The sequence below is a fragment of the Scleropages formosus genome, chromosome 16 (genome assembly GCF_900964775.1).
Source record: "Scleropages formosus chromosome 16, fSclFor1.1, whole genome shotgun sequence".
NCBI classification, from domain to species: Eukaryota; Metazoa; Chordata; class Actinopteri; order Osteoglossiformes; family Osteoglossidae; genus Scleropages; species Scleropages formosus.
Genome location: NC_041821.1, coordinates 6,122,016 through 6,141,633, shown reverse-complemented (window position 1 = coordinate 6,141,633; position 19,618 = coordinate 6,122,016). Strand labels below are relative to the sequence as shown.

The 19,618-nt window shown below is 48.0% G+C and overlaps 1 protein-coding gene across 1 annotated transcript; it reads left to right on the top strand.

Annotated features, from left to right (window-relative positions):
• Positions 1-2,270: 2,270 nt before the first annotated feature.
• LOC108924368 (ovochymase-1) lies at positions 2,271-19,525 on the top strand. The gene is made up of 22 exons (XM_029259288.1): positions 2,271-2,409; positions 5,011-5,147; positions 6,096-6,189; positions 7,421-7,561; positions 7,842-7,939; positions 8,656-8,782; positions 9,225-9,449; positions 10,605-10,826; positions 12,792-12,932; positions 13,435-13,671; positions 13,935-14,120; positions 14,798-14,907; positions 15,119-15,219; positions 15,645-15,922; positions 16,653-16,816; positions 16,939-17,122; positions 17,213-17,431; positions 17,735-17,875; positions 18,300-18,536; positions 18,902-19,072; positions 19,200-19,312; positions 19,427-19,525. The coding sequence occupies exons 1-22, from the start codon at positions 2,271-2,273 to the stop codon at positions 19,523-19,525; spliced, it is 3,564 nt and encodes a 1,187-aa protein (XP_029115121.1).
• The last annotated feature ends 93 nt before the right edge of the window (positions 19,526-19,618 follow it).

The window sequence follows — 19,618 nt, the reverse complement described above, 5'->3', positions numbered from 1 at the left end:
TTGAAATCTCTTTTCACCAGGCCATATTGTACTTTAACAGAATTTTGATGTAAAGAGCTGGTACCCAAATACTGTTGTGTTTTTTATGTGGTCAAAGACACACCTGAATTCATTGGGAAACCTATCTCATTGATCAGAATAAATGAGTCCAATTACCCTCTTTTTAAGATTGCATCATCCCAAATGTTTACATACTTTTTCATCAATAAACTTGATTGTTTAAACAATTTGTTCAATAAACATATGGCAATGTAAAATGTTGTTTTTGTTGTTAGCTAAATAAGTCAATTTATGAATTTGACTTAGATGCAGATCAGGTCATGTTTCAGGAGCCATTCATGGAGAGATAAACCAAATCCTGAAGGTTTTTCAAATGTTCTCTTAAGCACAGGGGCCGTAATAACGTTCCTCATCTGGTCGTGCTGTCGTATCTAGGCTTTTCGAATACTAAAAAGTCCTTTCTTGCGAATCACTGTTGTATTCCCTATAATTTAATCAGATTCTATAGTTTGGGTACAACCAGATGGTGCAATAAGAGTATTATTTACAGAAGCCTTGGCTGAAGCCCCCTTTTGGGTTATTCAGGGTTAAATTCAGAGGCCTAACGTTTTCTCCCACTGAATTCGGCTCAGACAGTATTTCATCACCTCTTCTTCAGAAAAGGTTTATAAGACACCCATAAAACCCGAGTGGTGTCTTCAAGATAAAAGGAGGATTAGCTCCCTTGATGCAGCCAATTCAATTATCCAGAGTATCTTAATTCTGCGGTCACCTTTAAAGCAGAATACCCGTCTTTAGGGTTGTAATTTGCAATAAGGTGGCGCTCCATAGCTGGAGATCGCTGGGCCGCTGGGTCTGGTTACAACGGCCTCGGTGTGAGTCAATCCTCGGGTTTGACAGTTTCTGAGGGCCAGTAAGTACAGGCGTTGCATCGCGTTCTGTCATCGCAGTTAGGCTGTGAAATACATGACAGGGGACAGTTGGGGGGGAGGGGGACTGGGTGCTGCTGGCATCTCCTCTGAAGGGAGAAACAGTGAGTCTCGCACCTGGGCAAAGCTGTGTCCGTTTGCTAGCTTCGTCGTTCGGTCACGTCGCAAAGAAATCGTGTAGGGGGGCGGAGCCTGGGTTGGTGGCTCGCTGTCTGGGATCACAGGTGGGTATTGGTTCAGAGGTGGGTATTCCTCTCTGCTCCACCTCCCCTGCAAACAACAGGCAGGATGTTTATAACCTGAAGCACGACATCTCAGGTGAGTCAATCAGGACAACAGCTCTTCAGTAACTTCAAATCAACCACATGGGGTGTGGGGGTGGGTGAGGGTGAGACATCCCAGTCCCCCAAAAATGCTGCTCACCCTCAATTCCTCCCCCACGCTGCCCTCCAGGAACTAAATAGCCGCCGACTTCATACAATAGCAACCTGTGTGACTCTGAATTCCTGTCCAGGTAGCCACCACCGTCCCCCACCACCCTTCCGCTTTCCCGTACTCATCCCGTACCGCTGGAAACAGGCTGTGATGTTTCTAGCCGCGGGCTATGAGTTCCCGGTGAGGCTGTTCGGTATGCAGGAGCGAACATTTCCCTGTTCTGTAAATAAGTCTCGTGTGTGCTCTTAAACAAGAGACAGGAGACACACGCACGCACACCCTGTCGCCTCTCTGTCACAATTACAGCTTTTTCTGCTCCCCGCACCTCGCTGTCGACACTTTCAATGCACAGGCTGTCGTTTGTGTTGCTTTTCTTCTTTTCCTTTCAGTCCTCTGTGACAGCAGGGGGTCCGGCGGATACGGGTTGCCGAAAGGTCACAGTTCCGAGTGTTACGATGTGCTCTGCTGTAACACGATACACTACGTATATCACTTTAGGAGGGAAAAAAAAACCTCTGGAGCTCATCTTAATAATAATGGGTGGAAAAATACACAGCAAGTAATTTTTTTCAGTAATATTGTATGAAAAAGGGAATAAATGCAAAGCTGGGCCACACACAGAAGTGTTCAGAGGCCCATATTATTATTATATGAACATTTCCTTTAACAATTCACAGTTGTCTCTCTTCGATAACTGAACTCTCTTATCTGCGTCAGAACATTTGTTCACAATCCCGTTGTGGTTTATGGCTGAATTTCACGTGGAGTTTAATGAAGGAGAGGTGTAAAGGGTCTGGACTTTGGAAAGGGCAGGGTACAGCTCTCCAAAGGTCAGTTGTTGTAAACAGGAGTAGCGCGCGAGTACCGTAGCTGCTCTCTGCACCAGCATACTGCAACTGCGGCATCATGGGAAAGAGGACCGCAGAGGGGCAGCGCAAGGACAAGGGCTTGACCACCCTGGAAAAGAGCCTGATCTTCCTGTTTGTGCTCCTGACTGTTGTCTGCGTCGGACTCGTGGTGCTCTATGTCCTCGAGAAGGATGGAGGTGGTGAGTACCTGGCACTCAACTCAGGTAACGCCAGTCAGCTGCAGGAGACAGGGTTTGGGAGCAGAAATGTAACGCACTCAGGGATGTATTACCTTATCCAGCTTAAATGCAACATGAATATAGTACAAAGTAATATATAATTGAAATTAATATTATAAACAAAAAAGTTAACGTAAAGAAGCTTGAGATAGCTGGTAGTGTAGTGGTTTGTGCTGCTGCCTTTGGACCCAAAGGTCACAGGTTTGATCCGCTCTGGGTATAGCACCCTTGAGCAAGGTACTGACTGTAAATTGTTCTAGTGAAGTTACCCAGCTGTATAAATGGGTAAATAAGTGTAACCTTAATGCTGTATGTTGCTTTGGAGAAAAGTGTCAGCTAAATGAATTAATGTAATATTACATGAAATGAGTGCAACATAAGGGCAGCAGGTGGTGTTGTGTTTAGACCTCCCTCCTTCCACTCAAAGAACTCAGGTCTGAATCCCACATCCTGCTGTTGTACCCCTGATCAATGTAGCCACTCTGAACTGATGCAGTATAAAATTACCTAGGGATATAAATGGGCAAATCATGTTAAGTGTCCAAACACTGTGTCACTTTCTTGAAAAGTTAAATTGACAAATAACTAGTAAATACTGTAGAATTGATTAATAACTAATAACTAACATGTCCTTGTGGAAAGCAGTATAGAAATGTTAGAAATGATTACATTTCTTGGATGTGTGGAGCACTGAGATTTTATCATTAGACTGGTATGCAATGCGTTTGTCTTTATTAGGAGTTCGACAAGTCTGATTTTTCATATATATACACAATAAAAGGTCAACAAGAGGATGATTTGTGGAGGTGTAGTAAAAGCGGACTGCTACAGCCCAAGTACTCATACATCCCCAGAGAAGACTCAAGGTCGTCTGCACCCTGCTGCTGCTGCACGGAGCCTGCTGGGCTGGCTGGCTCCTGCAAGCACTTCAAAACACACACACACACACACACACACACACACACACACACACACACACACACACACACACACACACACAGACAAAGACTGTTGAAGACAGCAGGCACAGTTTATGCCCTTCTAACGAACAGCATTTTTAGACCAGCCTGAGATCACATTGCGCTAGAGGTCCACCTGCGCCCGCCTCTTTCCCATCTCCCCGCTGATGCAACGGAACGTGATGGAAGGTGATGGAAAGTGACACGATGTGAAGTGTTTCGCCAGCAGCCGCCAGTCAGAAGCGAGCTGCCGCTGTTTAGGGAGGATAGTCAAGAGGTTTGAGTTTGTGTTGTTCTGGTGGACGACCAAGAAGAGGATGGAGGGTCAGTACTGGGGATGTCTTTGCCCTCTTGTGACTGCCTTCTTAGTCAAGAAAAGGTCGGGCAGGTGGCTTTGTCCTTGGTAGACTGGTCATGGGGTGCATCAGAACAGCATGCTTGAATAATCAGAGTGAAGTCCTCTTTAATATCTTGAGGACATACATCTGTTCCCCTTTTCACTCTTGCGATGTAACTGGAAATCCAATGATGTGAGTCAAATCAAAGCGATGTGCTGCAGGTGAACACATCAGAGGCAATCCCTGAGTTTGTCTGCTGAACTTACAATGATTGTGACATTTCATTAATATTTTAGCGTAGGCTGTATCACCCACATGCTGACAGCACGATGTGCAAGATAAAATACTGCTGAGGCAGCAAAAAATAGTAACATCACTGGCAATATGATAAATGTGGATTTTTTTTTCATATTCCTGCATGTGAACTGGGTGACTGAGAGGGGATTTTTTAAATAAGACGTACCTTATCAAACATGTATCTAACTCTCTCTGAGTACTTTTTGGTTTTGAAAACTCCGATATTTTCCAGCGGGGAGCCAGTCTGATGCGGAAAATAAGAAATCCAGTAAACCCTGGTAAAGCAACTCTGCAGTCAAACCTTGGCGGCCTGGAAAGTTCAAACGTTAGATAAGATTTTATATCGACTCGGAATGGTTAGAAGAGCAGGACACAGTTGATCGGCGGTGATTCACACCTGCGCTGAAGGGTTATAGGCTCATCAGATAAACCTTATCATTGTCACTGAGCCAGCGGAGATTTTCAGTTCAGCAAATTGTCGTTCCCTTGCAGACAGACAATATCGGGGCGAAAAATTAATTTTAAATGTAATCCCTCTTATGAGCATTGAATGATATGCATCATTAGCTGTGTATTGCTCACCACCCTGGTGTACAATAGCTGTATTGATTTATTGACACTCCTAGACCTCCTTGCCATTGGCTCGAATCAAAAATTAGACTCATTCCTCGAAAGGCCTTTTTACCGGTCGAGGCAAATAATCTAGCAAGGATAGCAGCGCTCCCAAAATAATATTGCAGTGCATTTACATTCAGAGCATCTCGAGGCAAACTGCAAAAATAAGCATGGTTCAAACGTGCAGCCATAAAGCGGTGCATGGATGCCGGTCTCTCGACGTACATTAAAAGCACTTCAAGGAGGGAACTTCTGCTTCTTTGGTGAGTTAAAATGCTGTCATTCGGAGCTTGGGTCCTGGGGACGAGACAGGGAGGGGTTTTTACACGGGCGGCCTGTTTGTTTGTCAGGGTCCTCGGTGGATTCCACGTGCAGCGGCACGCAGCAGCTGGCCGGTCTGTCGGGAGAGTTCGCCAGTGGGAATTACCCCAGCAGCTACGACAACGGGCAGAGCTGCAGCTGGGACATCACCGTCAATCCAGATAAGGTGCGCATAAATCCCCTCTGGTCTGACCCAAAAACAGGGGTGGGTGGCCATGAACGAGAAAGGGCGGTGGAAACAGAACCGTGCGGACGTGCCGCACGGTCGACCGTTACACGGTCACTCGTGAGCGGGACGGTCCGTTACTTGTGCAGCGAGCGGAGTAATTTATGGCCTCGAGTACCTCGTGTGTAAAGGAGCCGCAAGAATACGTAGAGAAAGAGCAATGTTTAATAAACACAAGTACATGGTATTTCGAATAGTGATTAGAGCCTTTGCCTTCAACTGGAAGGACCCGGGTTCGAATCCCCGGTGTCCTTGATCAAGCAATTTACCCCAAATTTATTCAGTAAAAATTAGCCAGGGGATTAAATGTATGAATAACTCTCTTACTTTACACAACTAACATTTAAAGTTACTTTACAGGGCTTCAGGAGCAAAGGGTCCTGAATGTCATCTAGTAGCGTAATGGTTAGAGGTGCTCCCTTTGAATGCAAAGGTTACAGGTTTGCGTCCACCCAGCTGTGGTACCCTGGAGCATGATATTTACCCTAAATTGCTCCAGCAAAATTACCTTGCTGAGTAAAAAGTTGGGATAACTGGTAGCATACTTGTTAGGGCTGCTCTCTTTGGACCCAAAAGTGGTAAGGTCAAATCCCACCTCTCTCTCGAGTAAGGTAGTTGTTCAGTTGCATCAATTGGTAAATAATTGTGAGCAGTTCTGGAGAAAGTGTCCTATAAATATAAATCTCTTGTAGTGTAATTCAAAAGCCGTTCATACAAGTTAAAGATAAACCTTTTGGACTTTGGGGCAGAAGGCAAAAAGGGCTGTATTTCATCACTATGACATCAAGTGAAAAACTGAAGCATGGTACAACAATTTTAGTCCATGCAGGCTCAGTAAAGCGGTGAGAGTGACGGTCCTTCTAGAAAATGCACTGCCTCGTGTTTCAGGTGATCCACCTGTGGTTTGAGGACTTCTCTCTAGAGGAATCCCTCTCGTGTTCAGCGGACTTTGTCTCGGTGAAAGACAGCCTGGGCATTTTCGGTAAGTATCGTAAAGAACTTCGCAGGTCAAAGGGTCTCATTTGGTGAGAGCGTTCGTGGAATTATGGCGAACACATGGTGGATGGTAGCAGGAAAGCCACTGAGAAAGCAGGCTCTGTATTTTTCAAAAATCTCTTCTGTTATGCTAAGTGGTCCAGAGTCTATCCTGGATGCATAGGGCAGGGTAAAGTCTGCAGAGGATACCACGGTAATCACACTCATTAACTCTCACGCACACAAAGGGCAGTTTACAGTCACCAGCCCACCTGAAACACATATCTTTGGAGGGTGGGGGGGAACCAGAGCACCTGGCGTAAACTCATGCGAACATGGGGAGAATGTGCAAACTCCTAACACGCTGAGTCGGATTCTAACCCACGTCCAAACCCACAGCCCAGCTGGAAAAGCTGTGCCACCCAGATCAAAGGTCCACCCAGTAAATTCATCTACATTGTTTGTCCGTTAGCAGTGTACTATATAGTATTTTCTATGACAGCAGGCAGGAAAGAAGAACAAGCGGGGCTGCTTTTCCATATGTTGTACCTTTTACCTGCTGAAGTGCAGCAGGTGGAAACCTCCAAGTGGAGCACTTCGTCCTGCTGTCTGCGCACATCAGTCATCCGCCATATCCCGCCGCTAACAGCAGAGGGTCCAGACTTTCACGTTGCTTATTAATAACACTCACCAGTCAGCGATACACCGACGAACAGCAGTGTTTTCTCAAACCCTTCCTTGAGCTGCCCCTCCGCCACCTGAAGACAGCCACATGGCAGTGTGCAGCTCTTTAAAGAACTTGGCCCCCACATCCCAGCCTCTGCTTGCCCCGCTGACCTGCCAAAAGCCTGAGGCTCGACGGCTGAAAAGCTCCGGTCAAGCTCCTTTCTACAGATGAGGGGATTGGGCTTTGAAGTCATGCCCAAATTGCTCCTTCTGACAGGGCGGAGGGCACTGGGTGCAAGTCGAGCAGATGCCAAGTTCCCAAGTTCCAAGTTAAAGCGACCTTAACGAGATTAATCTCATGCAGCGGAGTGATTGTCCATATCCAAAGGAAGATCAGAATCCAGGAAGCTCTCTGTGATATTCCTTTCCCTGCTCAGGCTTCAGCGTACATCTATATTCATGTGCATTAAAAAAAGTTGTTTGTACGTATAGTGAGCATACATAACAGACTTTATACTCATCTGGATTGACAGAGTTCACACTCAACCGGATTGACTTTTCCTCTTTGACAGGAAAGTTTTGCGGCTACTCCAACCCCAAGCCTTTGGTAACTTTGGGAAACCACTTGGTGGTGTACTTTGACTCCAACGACCGAGGAACGGACAAAGGCTTCAAAGCCCGTTACAAGGCCGTCACCCCAGATAGTACAGCAGGTAAAGAACCGTTACCGACTAAGTAGATCCTCCCGTCATCCTTACCTAGCTAGACCCATTATGGGGCTCCACTGTTAGTCGACTTTACCTTTACACAGGTCTGTCCGTGTCTTACCACGTGGTACTCGGAGCCCCTGCAGAGGACAGCTGCATCCTAGATACCACACACTTCTTTACTGGATGTGGACAACATGTGTGATGACTTGGGGTGTGAAGATGGAGTAGAGATAAAGGAAAAGTGAAGTTCAAATTCTGAGCCACCCTCCCTTCCTGTTTCCAGAAATAGTGGGAGCTGGGGGCTTCTTGGAGGGGGACCACGGAGAGCTGCAGACCCCCGGGTTCCCTGGGAAGAACTATGAGAACGGTGCCGTTTACCAGGTACGACCTCGGCACAGCCCGTTCCGATTCAGCGTAGAGACAAGGCCGCCGAGTCTGCGGTCCGAACCTCGTCTCCATTTCATACTCATTTATGAATATGCACAATCCCGCAATGCAAGTCTGATTCAAGTTTACGCAGCTGATTATGGGAAAAATACACAATCATTCATTAGAATTATTCATTCGCTGAGCAGATGCTTTAATTGAAGGCTGCTTGTACAGTTTATGGCTCTTCTTATATCTATTTATACACATGAATAATTTTTTTCTGATGCAATTTGGGTCGATTACTCTGCTCAAGCGTGCTACGTCTCCCTTCTATCGGGCCTGAAGGTGAAATCTTCGAGTCACACCTAGTTCTTTAGCTATTATGGCACCTGAAGGTCACGGAGTGGGCGTGGCCTCTCACGGCAGGCCTTCGCCAAGTAAAACAGAGTGAAAAAGAGGCAGCACGGTGACCCACATTCCCTGTGCAGTCACTGCATGGAGCGCCGTGGACGGACTCGCTGATGAAATTGTCTGGGGAGCTGTCGGTTAAAAGAGGAAGAGGGGCTCATTAGCATGAGAATCTTGTGCTCAAATTGAAAATGTGCTTTATTGACACCTCTCTCTCTCTCTCTCTCTCTCTCTCTCTCTCTCTCTCTTGCTCTCTCTCTACCCCACCTCCCTTGTCTCCCATTACCCTTCCCTCTCTCTCGCTGTCTCTCTTACCCCAGTGGAGGGTCACTGTGCCTGCGGGGGAGAAGGTGAGGCTTTCGTTCTCCACCTTCGATCTGGTGCCCGATGCCTGCGGGGACTTCGTGGACGTGTTTGACGGCTACGGCGACGGCTCTGCTAGGCTGGGTAACGATGCGTCGCTAACAAGGCTCGTCTTGCTCTCCGGATGACCCCTGCAGAAATCATCCGGAAAATTCAATGTAATAATGTGAGGATTGGGTCTCTTTGGGATGCGCTGTATCAAATGAAATTTGCATGCAAAGGCAGTGCTACATCTGAAGGAGGCGTCAACACTGGGAGTGAATCATGGGAGTGACTTATAAAACTTATGAAGCTACGTCTACGGATGTAGCTAGTAGCACCTTTGAAGTGAGAATTAAAAACCTGTCATTGGGGTCCTAACTTCCAGCAGAGCATCTGGACCACCATGATTCTGCAATGGACAAGCATTTAATAATAATGGACTGATGGATGGATGGATGGATGGAAGGGTGTACAATCTGGATGTGGAACAACCACACATTGTCTCCTGGGTAAAACGAGGTTTGATTCTCGCTTGTCTCGTCAGGTCGGTTCTGCGGCGGCAAGGTGCCTGGCCCAGTTGTGTCCAGTGGCAACACCATGACAGTACGGTTCACGACAGATGGCACCCACACTGCCCAGGGCTTCCATGGCATCTACACTGTAGCTAGTGCCCCGCCTCCTACCACTGCCACGCCCACAAGCACGGCCCGCCCTACATCTGCCGTTGCTACTTCCACACCCAACATGTCCACAACACCACAGCCTTCCGGTAAGGGGCAGGCCCAAAATGACCGCTGGTATTTTATGGTATAAATGATTTACTCATTTTTTAAGCATTTTATAATGGTTGAAATTTAACTGTTTTTTTTTCCACTGTTGAGTCTCATTGTGATTTCTATGTATTTACAAGCCACTTTGATGTTTTCAGATTTAGGAATGATGACAGATTTTTGAGAAAATGTAAATCCTGATGAATTTTTGGCAGATTTAGAGATTTGGAACTATGTACTGGTGGTTATTTTAAGGGTTTGGATGTATAGTGCAGTGTTTTGGTTTTGCATTGCTGAACATGTTTCACACAAAGTGACTATGAGGTCTTTCTGAAAGTGCATGATTATAACCTGTCTTTCTTAATGAGAGCATAAAAAATGTTTAATATGCTTGTGATTTGACTGAGTGTTGAGTAGTTGCTGTCGTCTCCTAATTTGCGTTAGATGAGGACATAGGTTTTTTATATAGATATAACCCATATAGGTTTTTTTAACCCTTGAAATATATTCAGTAATTAATTCATTTAATTTATTTGTTTTGATTGTGATTTTATGTTTTGGATATGCACTTTGTATTTTTTTATATTTTGTTATATTTAATAAAGTTAGTAAAAAGTGATTTACTCATGGTTTTCAAATGCGGAGGTAAATTAAAGTCCAGCTACAGACAGGTGCATTTTACCCTTTCATGCTCCTTCTGACATATTTATAGGGACCTCGGCAATCGATATTCTGTGGCCTTCAAAGCCAGAGGAGCTCAAATTGTCAGATGTCCCATTCCCTCTTTGTTTCCTCTGCACTTGACCCCACCGATGACTCAGACTTCTTCTTTCCCTGTTAGTCGATGATCTGTGAAAGTGATGTTTAAAGAAACATCTCTGCTGTAAATGAGAAAGATGACTGGTCAGCGGTCCCATTGACCGGGTCATTTGTGAGACACGCCGAGTGATGACCCGGATAATGAGGAGTGCCGGGTGACTAATCAGCACTTTTCCATGGGGCCCGGCGCGAAGGTGTGACACTGACAAAATGGGAATGTGTCTGCTGCCAACCGGAGGAGAACTTCTAGCTTTGCCAAATGTCCTAATCTCCCAACCACAGGCAATGGCAGCAGGTACCACGGTAATTAACACAGACTTCTTGTTTTTTCCCAGATTCGGGTTGTGCGTCAGACAGTGAGCAGAGCGGCCGGAAAGGGGTCATTAGTTCCAAGGGTTTCCCGGAGCCTTACCCAGCCAACCTCGAGTGTGCGTGGACCATCCGGGTCTCCCAGGGCCTGCTGGTTAAGTTGGAGGTGACCGACATGGCCGTGGTGGGCGAGGCGGGTCAGTGCGGCGCTGACTATCTACTGGTCTCCGACAGCCTGCAGTCCCTCGGTACGCCCCGGCTGCAGAGCGCGCGTGGTGCCAGTGGTTAAGGTGTCTGAGCCAAGACTAGAAGACTAGAATCTACGACTAGAAGACTAGCTACTTTATAGCTGCTTTTTCTGCTTTGAGCATCTGAAGAACTTCTGCAAATACCCCTCTGCGTGAAGAGGTAGAATTGTCACTCTGGTGACTATACAAAGTCTCTTTGAATAAAAGCCTTTGCAAAGCATTTCATGTACATAAGTGTTGGCAAAATCCAAAGAAATGTGAGCTGCGTTATTTCGTGGTGATGAAGCTCGGAAACTGCAGCCTCTAAGAGGCGCAAACGTGGTAAATTAGCACTTGGAACACGATACCTGCTGGTGCACCTCATTGTCACCCTTTTGTAAGCACTGAGATAATAGAGGGAGAACATGGTGAAAACAGTTTACTCGCACACCTCCGCTTAGATCACATTAGTTATTTAATGACTTATTCATTAGGGGGGTATGGTGGCACAGTGGGTTTGGCCTGTGCCTGCTTTCCGGTGGGTCTGGGGTTTGAGTCCCGCTTGGGGTGCCTTGCGATGGACTGGCATCCCGTCCTGGGTGTGTCCCCTTCCTCCTCCAGCCTCACACCCTGAGTTGCCAGGTTAGGCTCTGGTTTGCCGCAACCCCCCTTGGGACAGGCGGTTTTAGATAATGTGTGTGTGTGTGAGACTTATTCATTCATTTAGCTGATCATTTTCTCCAAGGAAATTTACAGTATTAAACTGTTTACAGTAAATTACCTACTTAGACAGAAGAGTAATTCTTACTGCATTATTTTTTTGGGCAGCACCTTGTACAGGGTATGATGGCAGGAGGTGGGATTTGAACTTGGGTCCTTGGATTGTATGATGATGCTCTAACAACTACGCCACCTACTGACCCCTACTGTTGGAAATGAAGTGGTGTAGCAGTTAGGGCTGTTTCCTTGTAATTGAGAGACATAGGTTTGAATCCCACCTCCTGGCGCAGTACCCTCGAGCAAGGTGCTTACTAAAGTACTTACCCTGAACTGGTTCAGTTTAAAAAAAGGCCCAGCTGTATAAAGGGGTAAATCACTGTCAATAGCTTAACACTCTAAGTCATTTTGGAGAGAAGCATCAGCTGAATATGGAAATGTGAGTTTTGATTTGAGGAAAGGTCCAGAATCCCTCAATCACTGCCCATGCCCCAAATAATACCGGCAAAACTAGAGACTGGCAGCTTGTAAAGGCCAAATATGTGTTTGTAATTGATTTTCATATAGATTATTTGCTTCTGTGAAGCCATCAAGGCCTTTTCACAGTGCATATGACCTGACGGCCAGCCTGGCTGGAGTTAAAAGCCCTCCGCCTGTCATCGTTGGCGATCACATGGCAGTTGGGATGGTGGGCTGATTGCTGAACGAGGTGCTAAAACTTATACCCCAGAGATTCACAAAGGGGGGGTTATGGAGCTTCCAATTACAGCGCACCGGGGTCGGGGGAGGTTTAAACTAAAATAACCCAGCTGGGGTGTTTCTGACATTCCTGGAGGATTTCACAGTGAGTCGTGATTTCAAACCTGATGACTGCAGACGGTCAAATCAGACCCTTCAGTCCTTCCCGAGTTCATGAATTTGTATTATTCCGCTTGTGTTTTTTGTTTCTCTAACCTCTTGCAGCCGTACACACTTATCGGTCCTTTATTTTACCGCACAAAGCTCCGAATACACCAATAGATCATGGAGGCATCCTTGAAAATGTTTTTAAAACTTTGATAGCTCTTTCAAAACCATTGAAAGCGCCGGAGCACGTGTCCATAGATGTTTTTCTGCAGACGTTTTCAGATGTTGGAGCGCGGTTAAAAATCATTTATTTAATGGAAATTAGAGTCAATTGGAAGTCCCCCCATTGGCAGAAAAACATGTGTGTGACCGTGTGTGTCCTTGTATGTGAGTGTGTGTATCTGTGTGTCCCTCCGCCTCCAGGGTCCCACTGTGGCTTCATCCTCCCTCCAGTGCTCATCAGCTCCAGTAATGAGCTCTCGCTCAGCTTCCAGTCGGACGCGCGCCTCGCCGACCGCGGCTTCTCCGCTAAATGGGAGGCCGTGTATCCAGAGGACATTGGCGGTAACGCACCGGCTACCACCGCGCACCTGTTCTAACGGCGGGACAGCGGGCACCGCTACTAATCACTGATAATTGAGTTGGTGCAATGAGCAGCCCTGCGGCGTGATTTCTGCCATAAACAGCTGAATGAGGTCAGGGTACATAGTGCGCAAAAGACAGAGAAAACCAAGCTTGATGACGGCCACCTATTTTGTTTTTAACACCCTATAAATAAAAATATTCCATATTCCAGTTTTGGGAAAACCAAGTGTAGGATGCATGTTCATAGCTGGATTTATTAAAAATAGATGCTGTCTGCTTCTCTGCTGTCCTCCCCAAATATGTGATATGATCCATGTCCCAGCTGATTGAAAATCATTACTGAGTCTGACAGGCTAGCAGCTGCAGTTAGTTCCCCCCAGTGCTAGTCCCCCCCACTGCCAACCGCCTCCCATGGACCCCAGCCACGGATCCACAGCCGGGCTGTGGCCCGTTCACAGGATACATTTCCTTTGTTTTCCAGAAATCCAGGGGTGCGGTGGAGCATCCCGAGAGACAACCGGGGTTATAAAGTCCCAGAACTGGCCAGCGAATTACCCCGGTAACAGCCAATGCCTGTGGCGCATCGAGGTGCCCCCAGGAGAGAAGATCACCCTGAACTTCACGTACTTTGACGTCGAGGAGGCCAGCATTCTGATCGGCAGGTGCTACGATGAGGTGGTTGTTTATGATGGTGCGACCCCAGGGGCCAAAAAGTACGGTGAGAAACGTACAATGACCTCCACTGATGCAACACTTAAGTGTTCGTACATAAAAAAGTTTGCAATTTCCAAACCCGAGAATAAATGATATAATGCTTTCCTGTAAGGTGACGTGGTCAACTAAAGAGACGGATGAAATTATGCAAAACTGTAAGCTACCCTGTGCATTCAGTTGCCGATGCGATATGATCCATATCCCGGCATCTGCTTTATTAACTACTGCATAGGACTTAAATGAAGGGGATCATGCTTCTGTCTCCAGGTCCGTATTGTGGGTCCAAACTCCCTCCTAGCATCCACACGACGGGAAACACCCTGCTGGTGCGCTTCCATGCCGACTTCTTCACCGAAGCGAAGGGGTTCCGGGCCTATTGGACGACAGACGCCTTGCGGCCTGAACCCACGGAGCCCCCGCCTCTTCCCAACCCCTGGGACAACATCCCCATCGGTAAACCTCTGCCGCCGACCTACGCTGTTGACCCCGCTTGCTCTCTGCACTGTGGTGCTCCCGCCTTGACCTCTGCCTGACCTCGGTTATCCCTCAGAGCCCATTGATTAGCCCAGCCTTGATGCTGGAGATCAGCTGTTGCCCGTGGAGAGGGTCTGTCTGTTAGGAAGACAGTCAGACTAACCCTGCGTTTCTAGCGGACCATACAAATGTAATAAATCACAACGATACCGTGCAAATGAGCTGGGTAATTGTTTTGCTTTGGAAACATTTCTTCAGCTGCCGTACCTCATATAAAATTTGCTGACATTCAATGTGGCGTTTTAAAAATAAGTTTTTAATACAGTTGGTTTTGTGGTGTAATTCAGAACATGCAGAACTGGGGCAGTTCTCGCTGAATCGTGGTATTCCTGCCGGCCCTTTACCCCTGTGGCCTATGAGTAAACCAGGTGGTTCCAAGGCGGTGCCATGAAGGAGTTTATTTGTCGCTGGCTGGGGGGAATTGCGGGGCCCTGATGTTCTGCGATGTAACATATTGACAGTGTGGACATGAAGCCGGTTCCCACATGTATGTAGTTATGGGATTTTTCACTGTTCCGGAGACTCCTGAGAGGTTATTCCCATTGTGGACATAACTGGACTGTCGGCTAGTGATTATTCTTCTTCCTGCTGGACAGACTGGCCCTCGACATGCGGCAAACCTACGATCGCTCCCGTGGTTGGAACCCGCATCGTCAACGGGGAGCCGGCAAAGCCCCATTCTTGGCCCTGGCAGGTCTCCATGCAGGTGAAGACTCCTCTATCTATCTATCTATCTATCTATCTATCTATCAACCTCCTTAGGACTGTGATCAGCAGTCCGATGGCTACAAGACCAAGTTCCTAGTATGCTACCTACATATTTAATAATTATAATACATATATTATCCCAGTCCCTACTGGAATTAACTCCATCCGGACAGGTGAGAATTCTTACCAACCTGTGAAACCCTTTGAAGGTTTGGCCCGCCAGCCAGCAGACCCCCAAATTCTCCCACACGTGTGGCGGGACCCTCATCCACAGAAACTGGGTGTTGACAGCAGCCCACTGCTTCATCAGGTAGGAGCCAATATTTGGATCCAACAGGTCTCTTGCTTAACACCAGTGCCTACATCGTGAATGTTAAAAGAAATACACACACACACACACACACACACACACACACACACACACACACACACACACAGAGCGGGGTAGCAGGGAGCCAGAGCCTAACCCGGCAACACAGGGCGCAAGGTTGGAGGTGGACGGGACCCACCCAGGACGAGACGCCAGTCCGTCGCAAGGAACCCCAAGTGGGACTTGACCCCCAGACCCACCAGAGAGCACGTGCAGGTCCAACCCGCTGCACCCCTGCGCCCCATGCCCCCAGATTAAAAGAAATAATAAAATCCAAATTTTAAATGAACTATGAAAATGTAATTTTTGTAATGGTGTAACAATAGCAGTCTAACACGTGGAGAGGTGCATCCCCATCCTTCCAGGTACGCAGACGAGCTGCAGCGCTGGCGGATGTGTCTGGGCAAACATAACCTGACCTTTGAGGAGCCTGGAGAAAAGTGCTTGGGCGTGAGGGGCATCTACCGGCACGAAGGCTTCCGGTACCCACAGGTGCCCACTGTGGAGTTTGACATTGCGTTGGTGCGTCTGGATGGGGAGGTGGTCCCCAGCGACCACATCGGCTACGCCTGCCTGCCGCCTTTGGAGGAGATGCTGCCCAAGGACAAGAAGTGCTACGCCACCGGCTGGGGAGATGAGACGGGTTGGACCACTGCGCCCTCAGACTTTCTTTTAACTCCAAAAACGGCAGGAAACAATGGAAAAATCGACAACAAATAAAACATCTTTTCACATTTCCCTCCCTCCTGTTGTGCCATAATGAGATTAGATCGCCCTCTGTTGGCTGATGAGTAACAAAGCACTAGCTTGACAATCCATCCATCCATCCATCCAATTTCAATAACCGCTTGTCCTGGTCAGGGTCGCGGTGATCTGGAGCCTATCTCCAGAAGCATTGGGTGCAAGGTGGAGGGGGGGGGGGTACACCCTGAATGGGACGCCAGTCCATCACAGGGTAGCCTGACAATACAGCTCATCGAAAGTAATTAAGTATTGATTTCACTGGTACAGTAAAAAATACATTATATACCTGCCTTCAAGGAACAATCAACACTGTTAGTTGAACATCTGATTGTCCAAAGACATGTTATTCAGGTTCCCCCATAGTGTGTGGGTGACAGAGAGAGTGTGTGTTCCACTGGTGTGTAGATGAGTGACCCAGTGTAAGTAGTGTATCTAGCAGTGTAAATCACTGCGGTGAATAAGGTGTGTGGGCTGATAACACTACACAGAGTTCACTGGAAGTTGCTTTGGAGAAAAGTGCCTGCTAAATAAATGTAAATGTGACTGGCTGACTGTTGATGACATAGTGACAGTCACTGGTTGCTGAGTAAACCAGGCCCCATTCCCATCCACTCCCTGACCTCCTTCAGGTAACTCGATGGCGCCGAAAGCGGCGGAAACCCTGAACCAGGTGGCCCTTCCGGTGATCTCCTGCGAGACATGCAAGAGGATGGACTACTGGTGGTTCCAGGTGAAGCCGTCCATGATCTGCTGTGGCTACACCAAGCCGGACGAGCTGAAGTCTGTGTGCCAGGTCAGGGGACATCTACCTCTTCCCTCACAAACTGCTAGATGATCTAGCTGTGATGTCACAAATTCGGTGAAATACCACGTCATCAGAACAGACCTGACAGGTGGACCTTCCTTATGGGACAGGGCGACTCGGGAGGTCCTTTGGTCTGCCAAGACACCCCCGGCGGCCCCTGGGAAGTCCACGGCATCACCAGCTTTGGACCCATTGGCTGCATCATGGACAAGAAGCCCAGTGTCTTCACTCGCTCCTCCGCCTACATCTCCTGGATGGAGAACGTCATCCGCAAGGACATCTACGACCTGCACAGTAGGAGACTGTCATCACTGGTTGGTCATGCTGCCACTCCGCATTGGTAGTCAGTGGAGTGACCCTTTCTCTGCACCCCCCCTCTCTTAGCATCTGGATGTGGGGGTCCCATGGACTTGGTAGGTTCTGGAGGCAGCCTGTCCTCCATGAACCATCCTGGTTTCTATAGCAACGGCGCACAATGCCGGTGGAGCATCCAGGGACCTGCTGGCAAGCTGGTCCACCTCCGCTTTGAGACCTTCTCCTTAGAGGACAGTCAGCTCTGCATCAGCGACAAGGTCAACATCTCCGACCAAATAGGCAGCCTGGGTATGTCAGCATAGGATCTCCCGTGGTGTTCTTATTTCTCAAATCAAAAATATTTACTGGACTTGCATACGACTGTGGCTGAACTTCTGCACACATGAAAAGCTCGAATAAGTTTAATAAATAATCCCACCCCAAGATGCCTGGTTTGTGTGAATAATGCTAGAGTACGTTCCATGTCAACAAAATAAGCAGTTTGATTGAGTTTATTGACGCTATTACGGATGGTGCCCCCCCCACTCAAGGGTCCAGCAGCAGTCACCTGCTAGGGATCTAAAGACTGATGATTTGCGTTCCATCCCTCAGGAACTCACTGTGCCAGTGGCGTTCCTGCTGATTTAGTGAGCACCGGCGAGACCCTGACACTCCAGTTTTCATCCAACGGTCGGGTGGTGGACATCGGTTTCCTGGTCACATGGAGAGCCGTGGACCCTGTGGACATCCCCGGTGAGTCATGGCTGGGGGGGGGGGGGGGGGGGGCGCATTCTTCGACCTCACAAGACTCCGCCCACCTACAAATCTTCAGATCCGGTAACCATTTCCTGCAGTGGACTGGTGACCCATCCAGGGTGTACCCTGCCTCGTACCCTAGCCCTCTGGGCTAGGCTCCAGACCACTGTAACCCTGTATTGGACGAGTGGTTATTGATAACAAATTAATCAATTAGTAACCAGTTCCTAAATGTATTCATTTTTCTTTTTTCACGTCAACTTATATGCTCATTACATACAATTTTTTTTAATCGACTTCTTTGTGTTAAGCAAATATCTGTTTTTGTTTTTGTTTTTTTTTTAAATGACGTGCACACTGAATGAATTTTGAGTTTTCCTGGAGATCCTGAACACCCTCCCCGGTCGCTGTGACTTCTCAGGTGTGGCTCAGTGTGGAGGTCACTTCACCGGCGAGCATGGCGAGATTGTGTCCCCCGGCTGGCCCACTGCCAACTACCCCCCCAGGCAGGTGTGCACCTGGCGCATTGCGGTCCCTTCAGCCAAGAGCATCTACATCAGCTTCACCGACTTCCAGCTGCAGGCCAAGAACCTCCTGGGAGCGTGTGTGGACTACGTGGAGGTGTATGAAGGAGAGGGTGCCGGCTGGACTCGGCTCGGTTTGTTCCTTCCTCGTCCGCGGTCTCTAGCAGCTGAACCCTTATCTTGTTAGGAAGAAATGTTTTGGCACATACTCTGGAGACCCAGTAACGCAGAAAACGAAAAGTTTAAAAACGGGTTTCGTTGTGTCCAAACCTTCCGTTCTCTGCTTCTTTACCTGGATCTTTACCAGTCTTTTTACTATCCCCACAAGATGAGATTGCATAGCCTGTTTTTGCAAGGAGTGCGATTTGGTGACAGTGTTACCCTTCCTTGCACCCAGCTGAAAAGGGGGATTGTTAATAACTTAATGTTGATGATTATTTTGTTGTGTTTTTATATAGACAGATGTCAGCAATCACTACTTTTGCCGTTTATCGCACAGGGGCCTTCTGTGGGTCTCTGGTTCCGCCCACTCTGAATATCACTGGAAATACAGCTGTGATTCGCTTCATCAGTAACCACGCAGGGCAAGAGAAGGGTTTCCAGGGCTACTGGACCACCGACCCCAGTGTGATCCCCCAGCTCACGAATCCTTGGGATGATATCAGCGTCGGTCAGTAGGCCTGAGAGGCCATAAGAGCTACCCTGGGGACTGCGGTCTGGTGGCTTGAGGATGGATCGCTGGGGTGACGTTTTACCAGATAGTTTCATTGAGCTGTAAATGTCTCCTGCACTTGCAGACTGGCCAGCGACATGCGGTGTGCCTGTCGTGCCCCCCAGGACCCCAGAAAGCAGGCTATTGAACAGCGTGGAGGCAGAACCGCACTCCTGGCCCTGGCAGGTGTCCCTGCAGGTGAGCCGGGCATGAGGCACACGGTCGAGGTCCGGCTCCTCTCACCCACCCCCACTCTCACCCTGTCCTGGGAATTACTGGCATGTCGTTTAATTCTGTTCGATTATCCTTCAGGGCCGTCTGTTCCCCACCATGGCCTTCCAGCACGCGTGCGGGGGCTCCTTAATTCACCAGGAGTGGATTCTGACAGCAGCCTACTGCTTCACAGAGTGAGTGAGGACAAACCCCGCTGGGCTCACGTGGGGTCAGGAATGACTTTTCGGGTTTGAATCTCTGGTGCCAACCTGTCCTTCGCTGCTTCTGCCT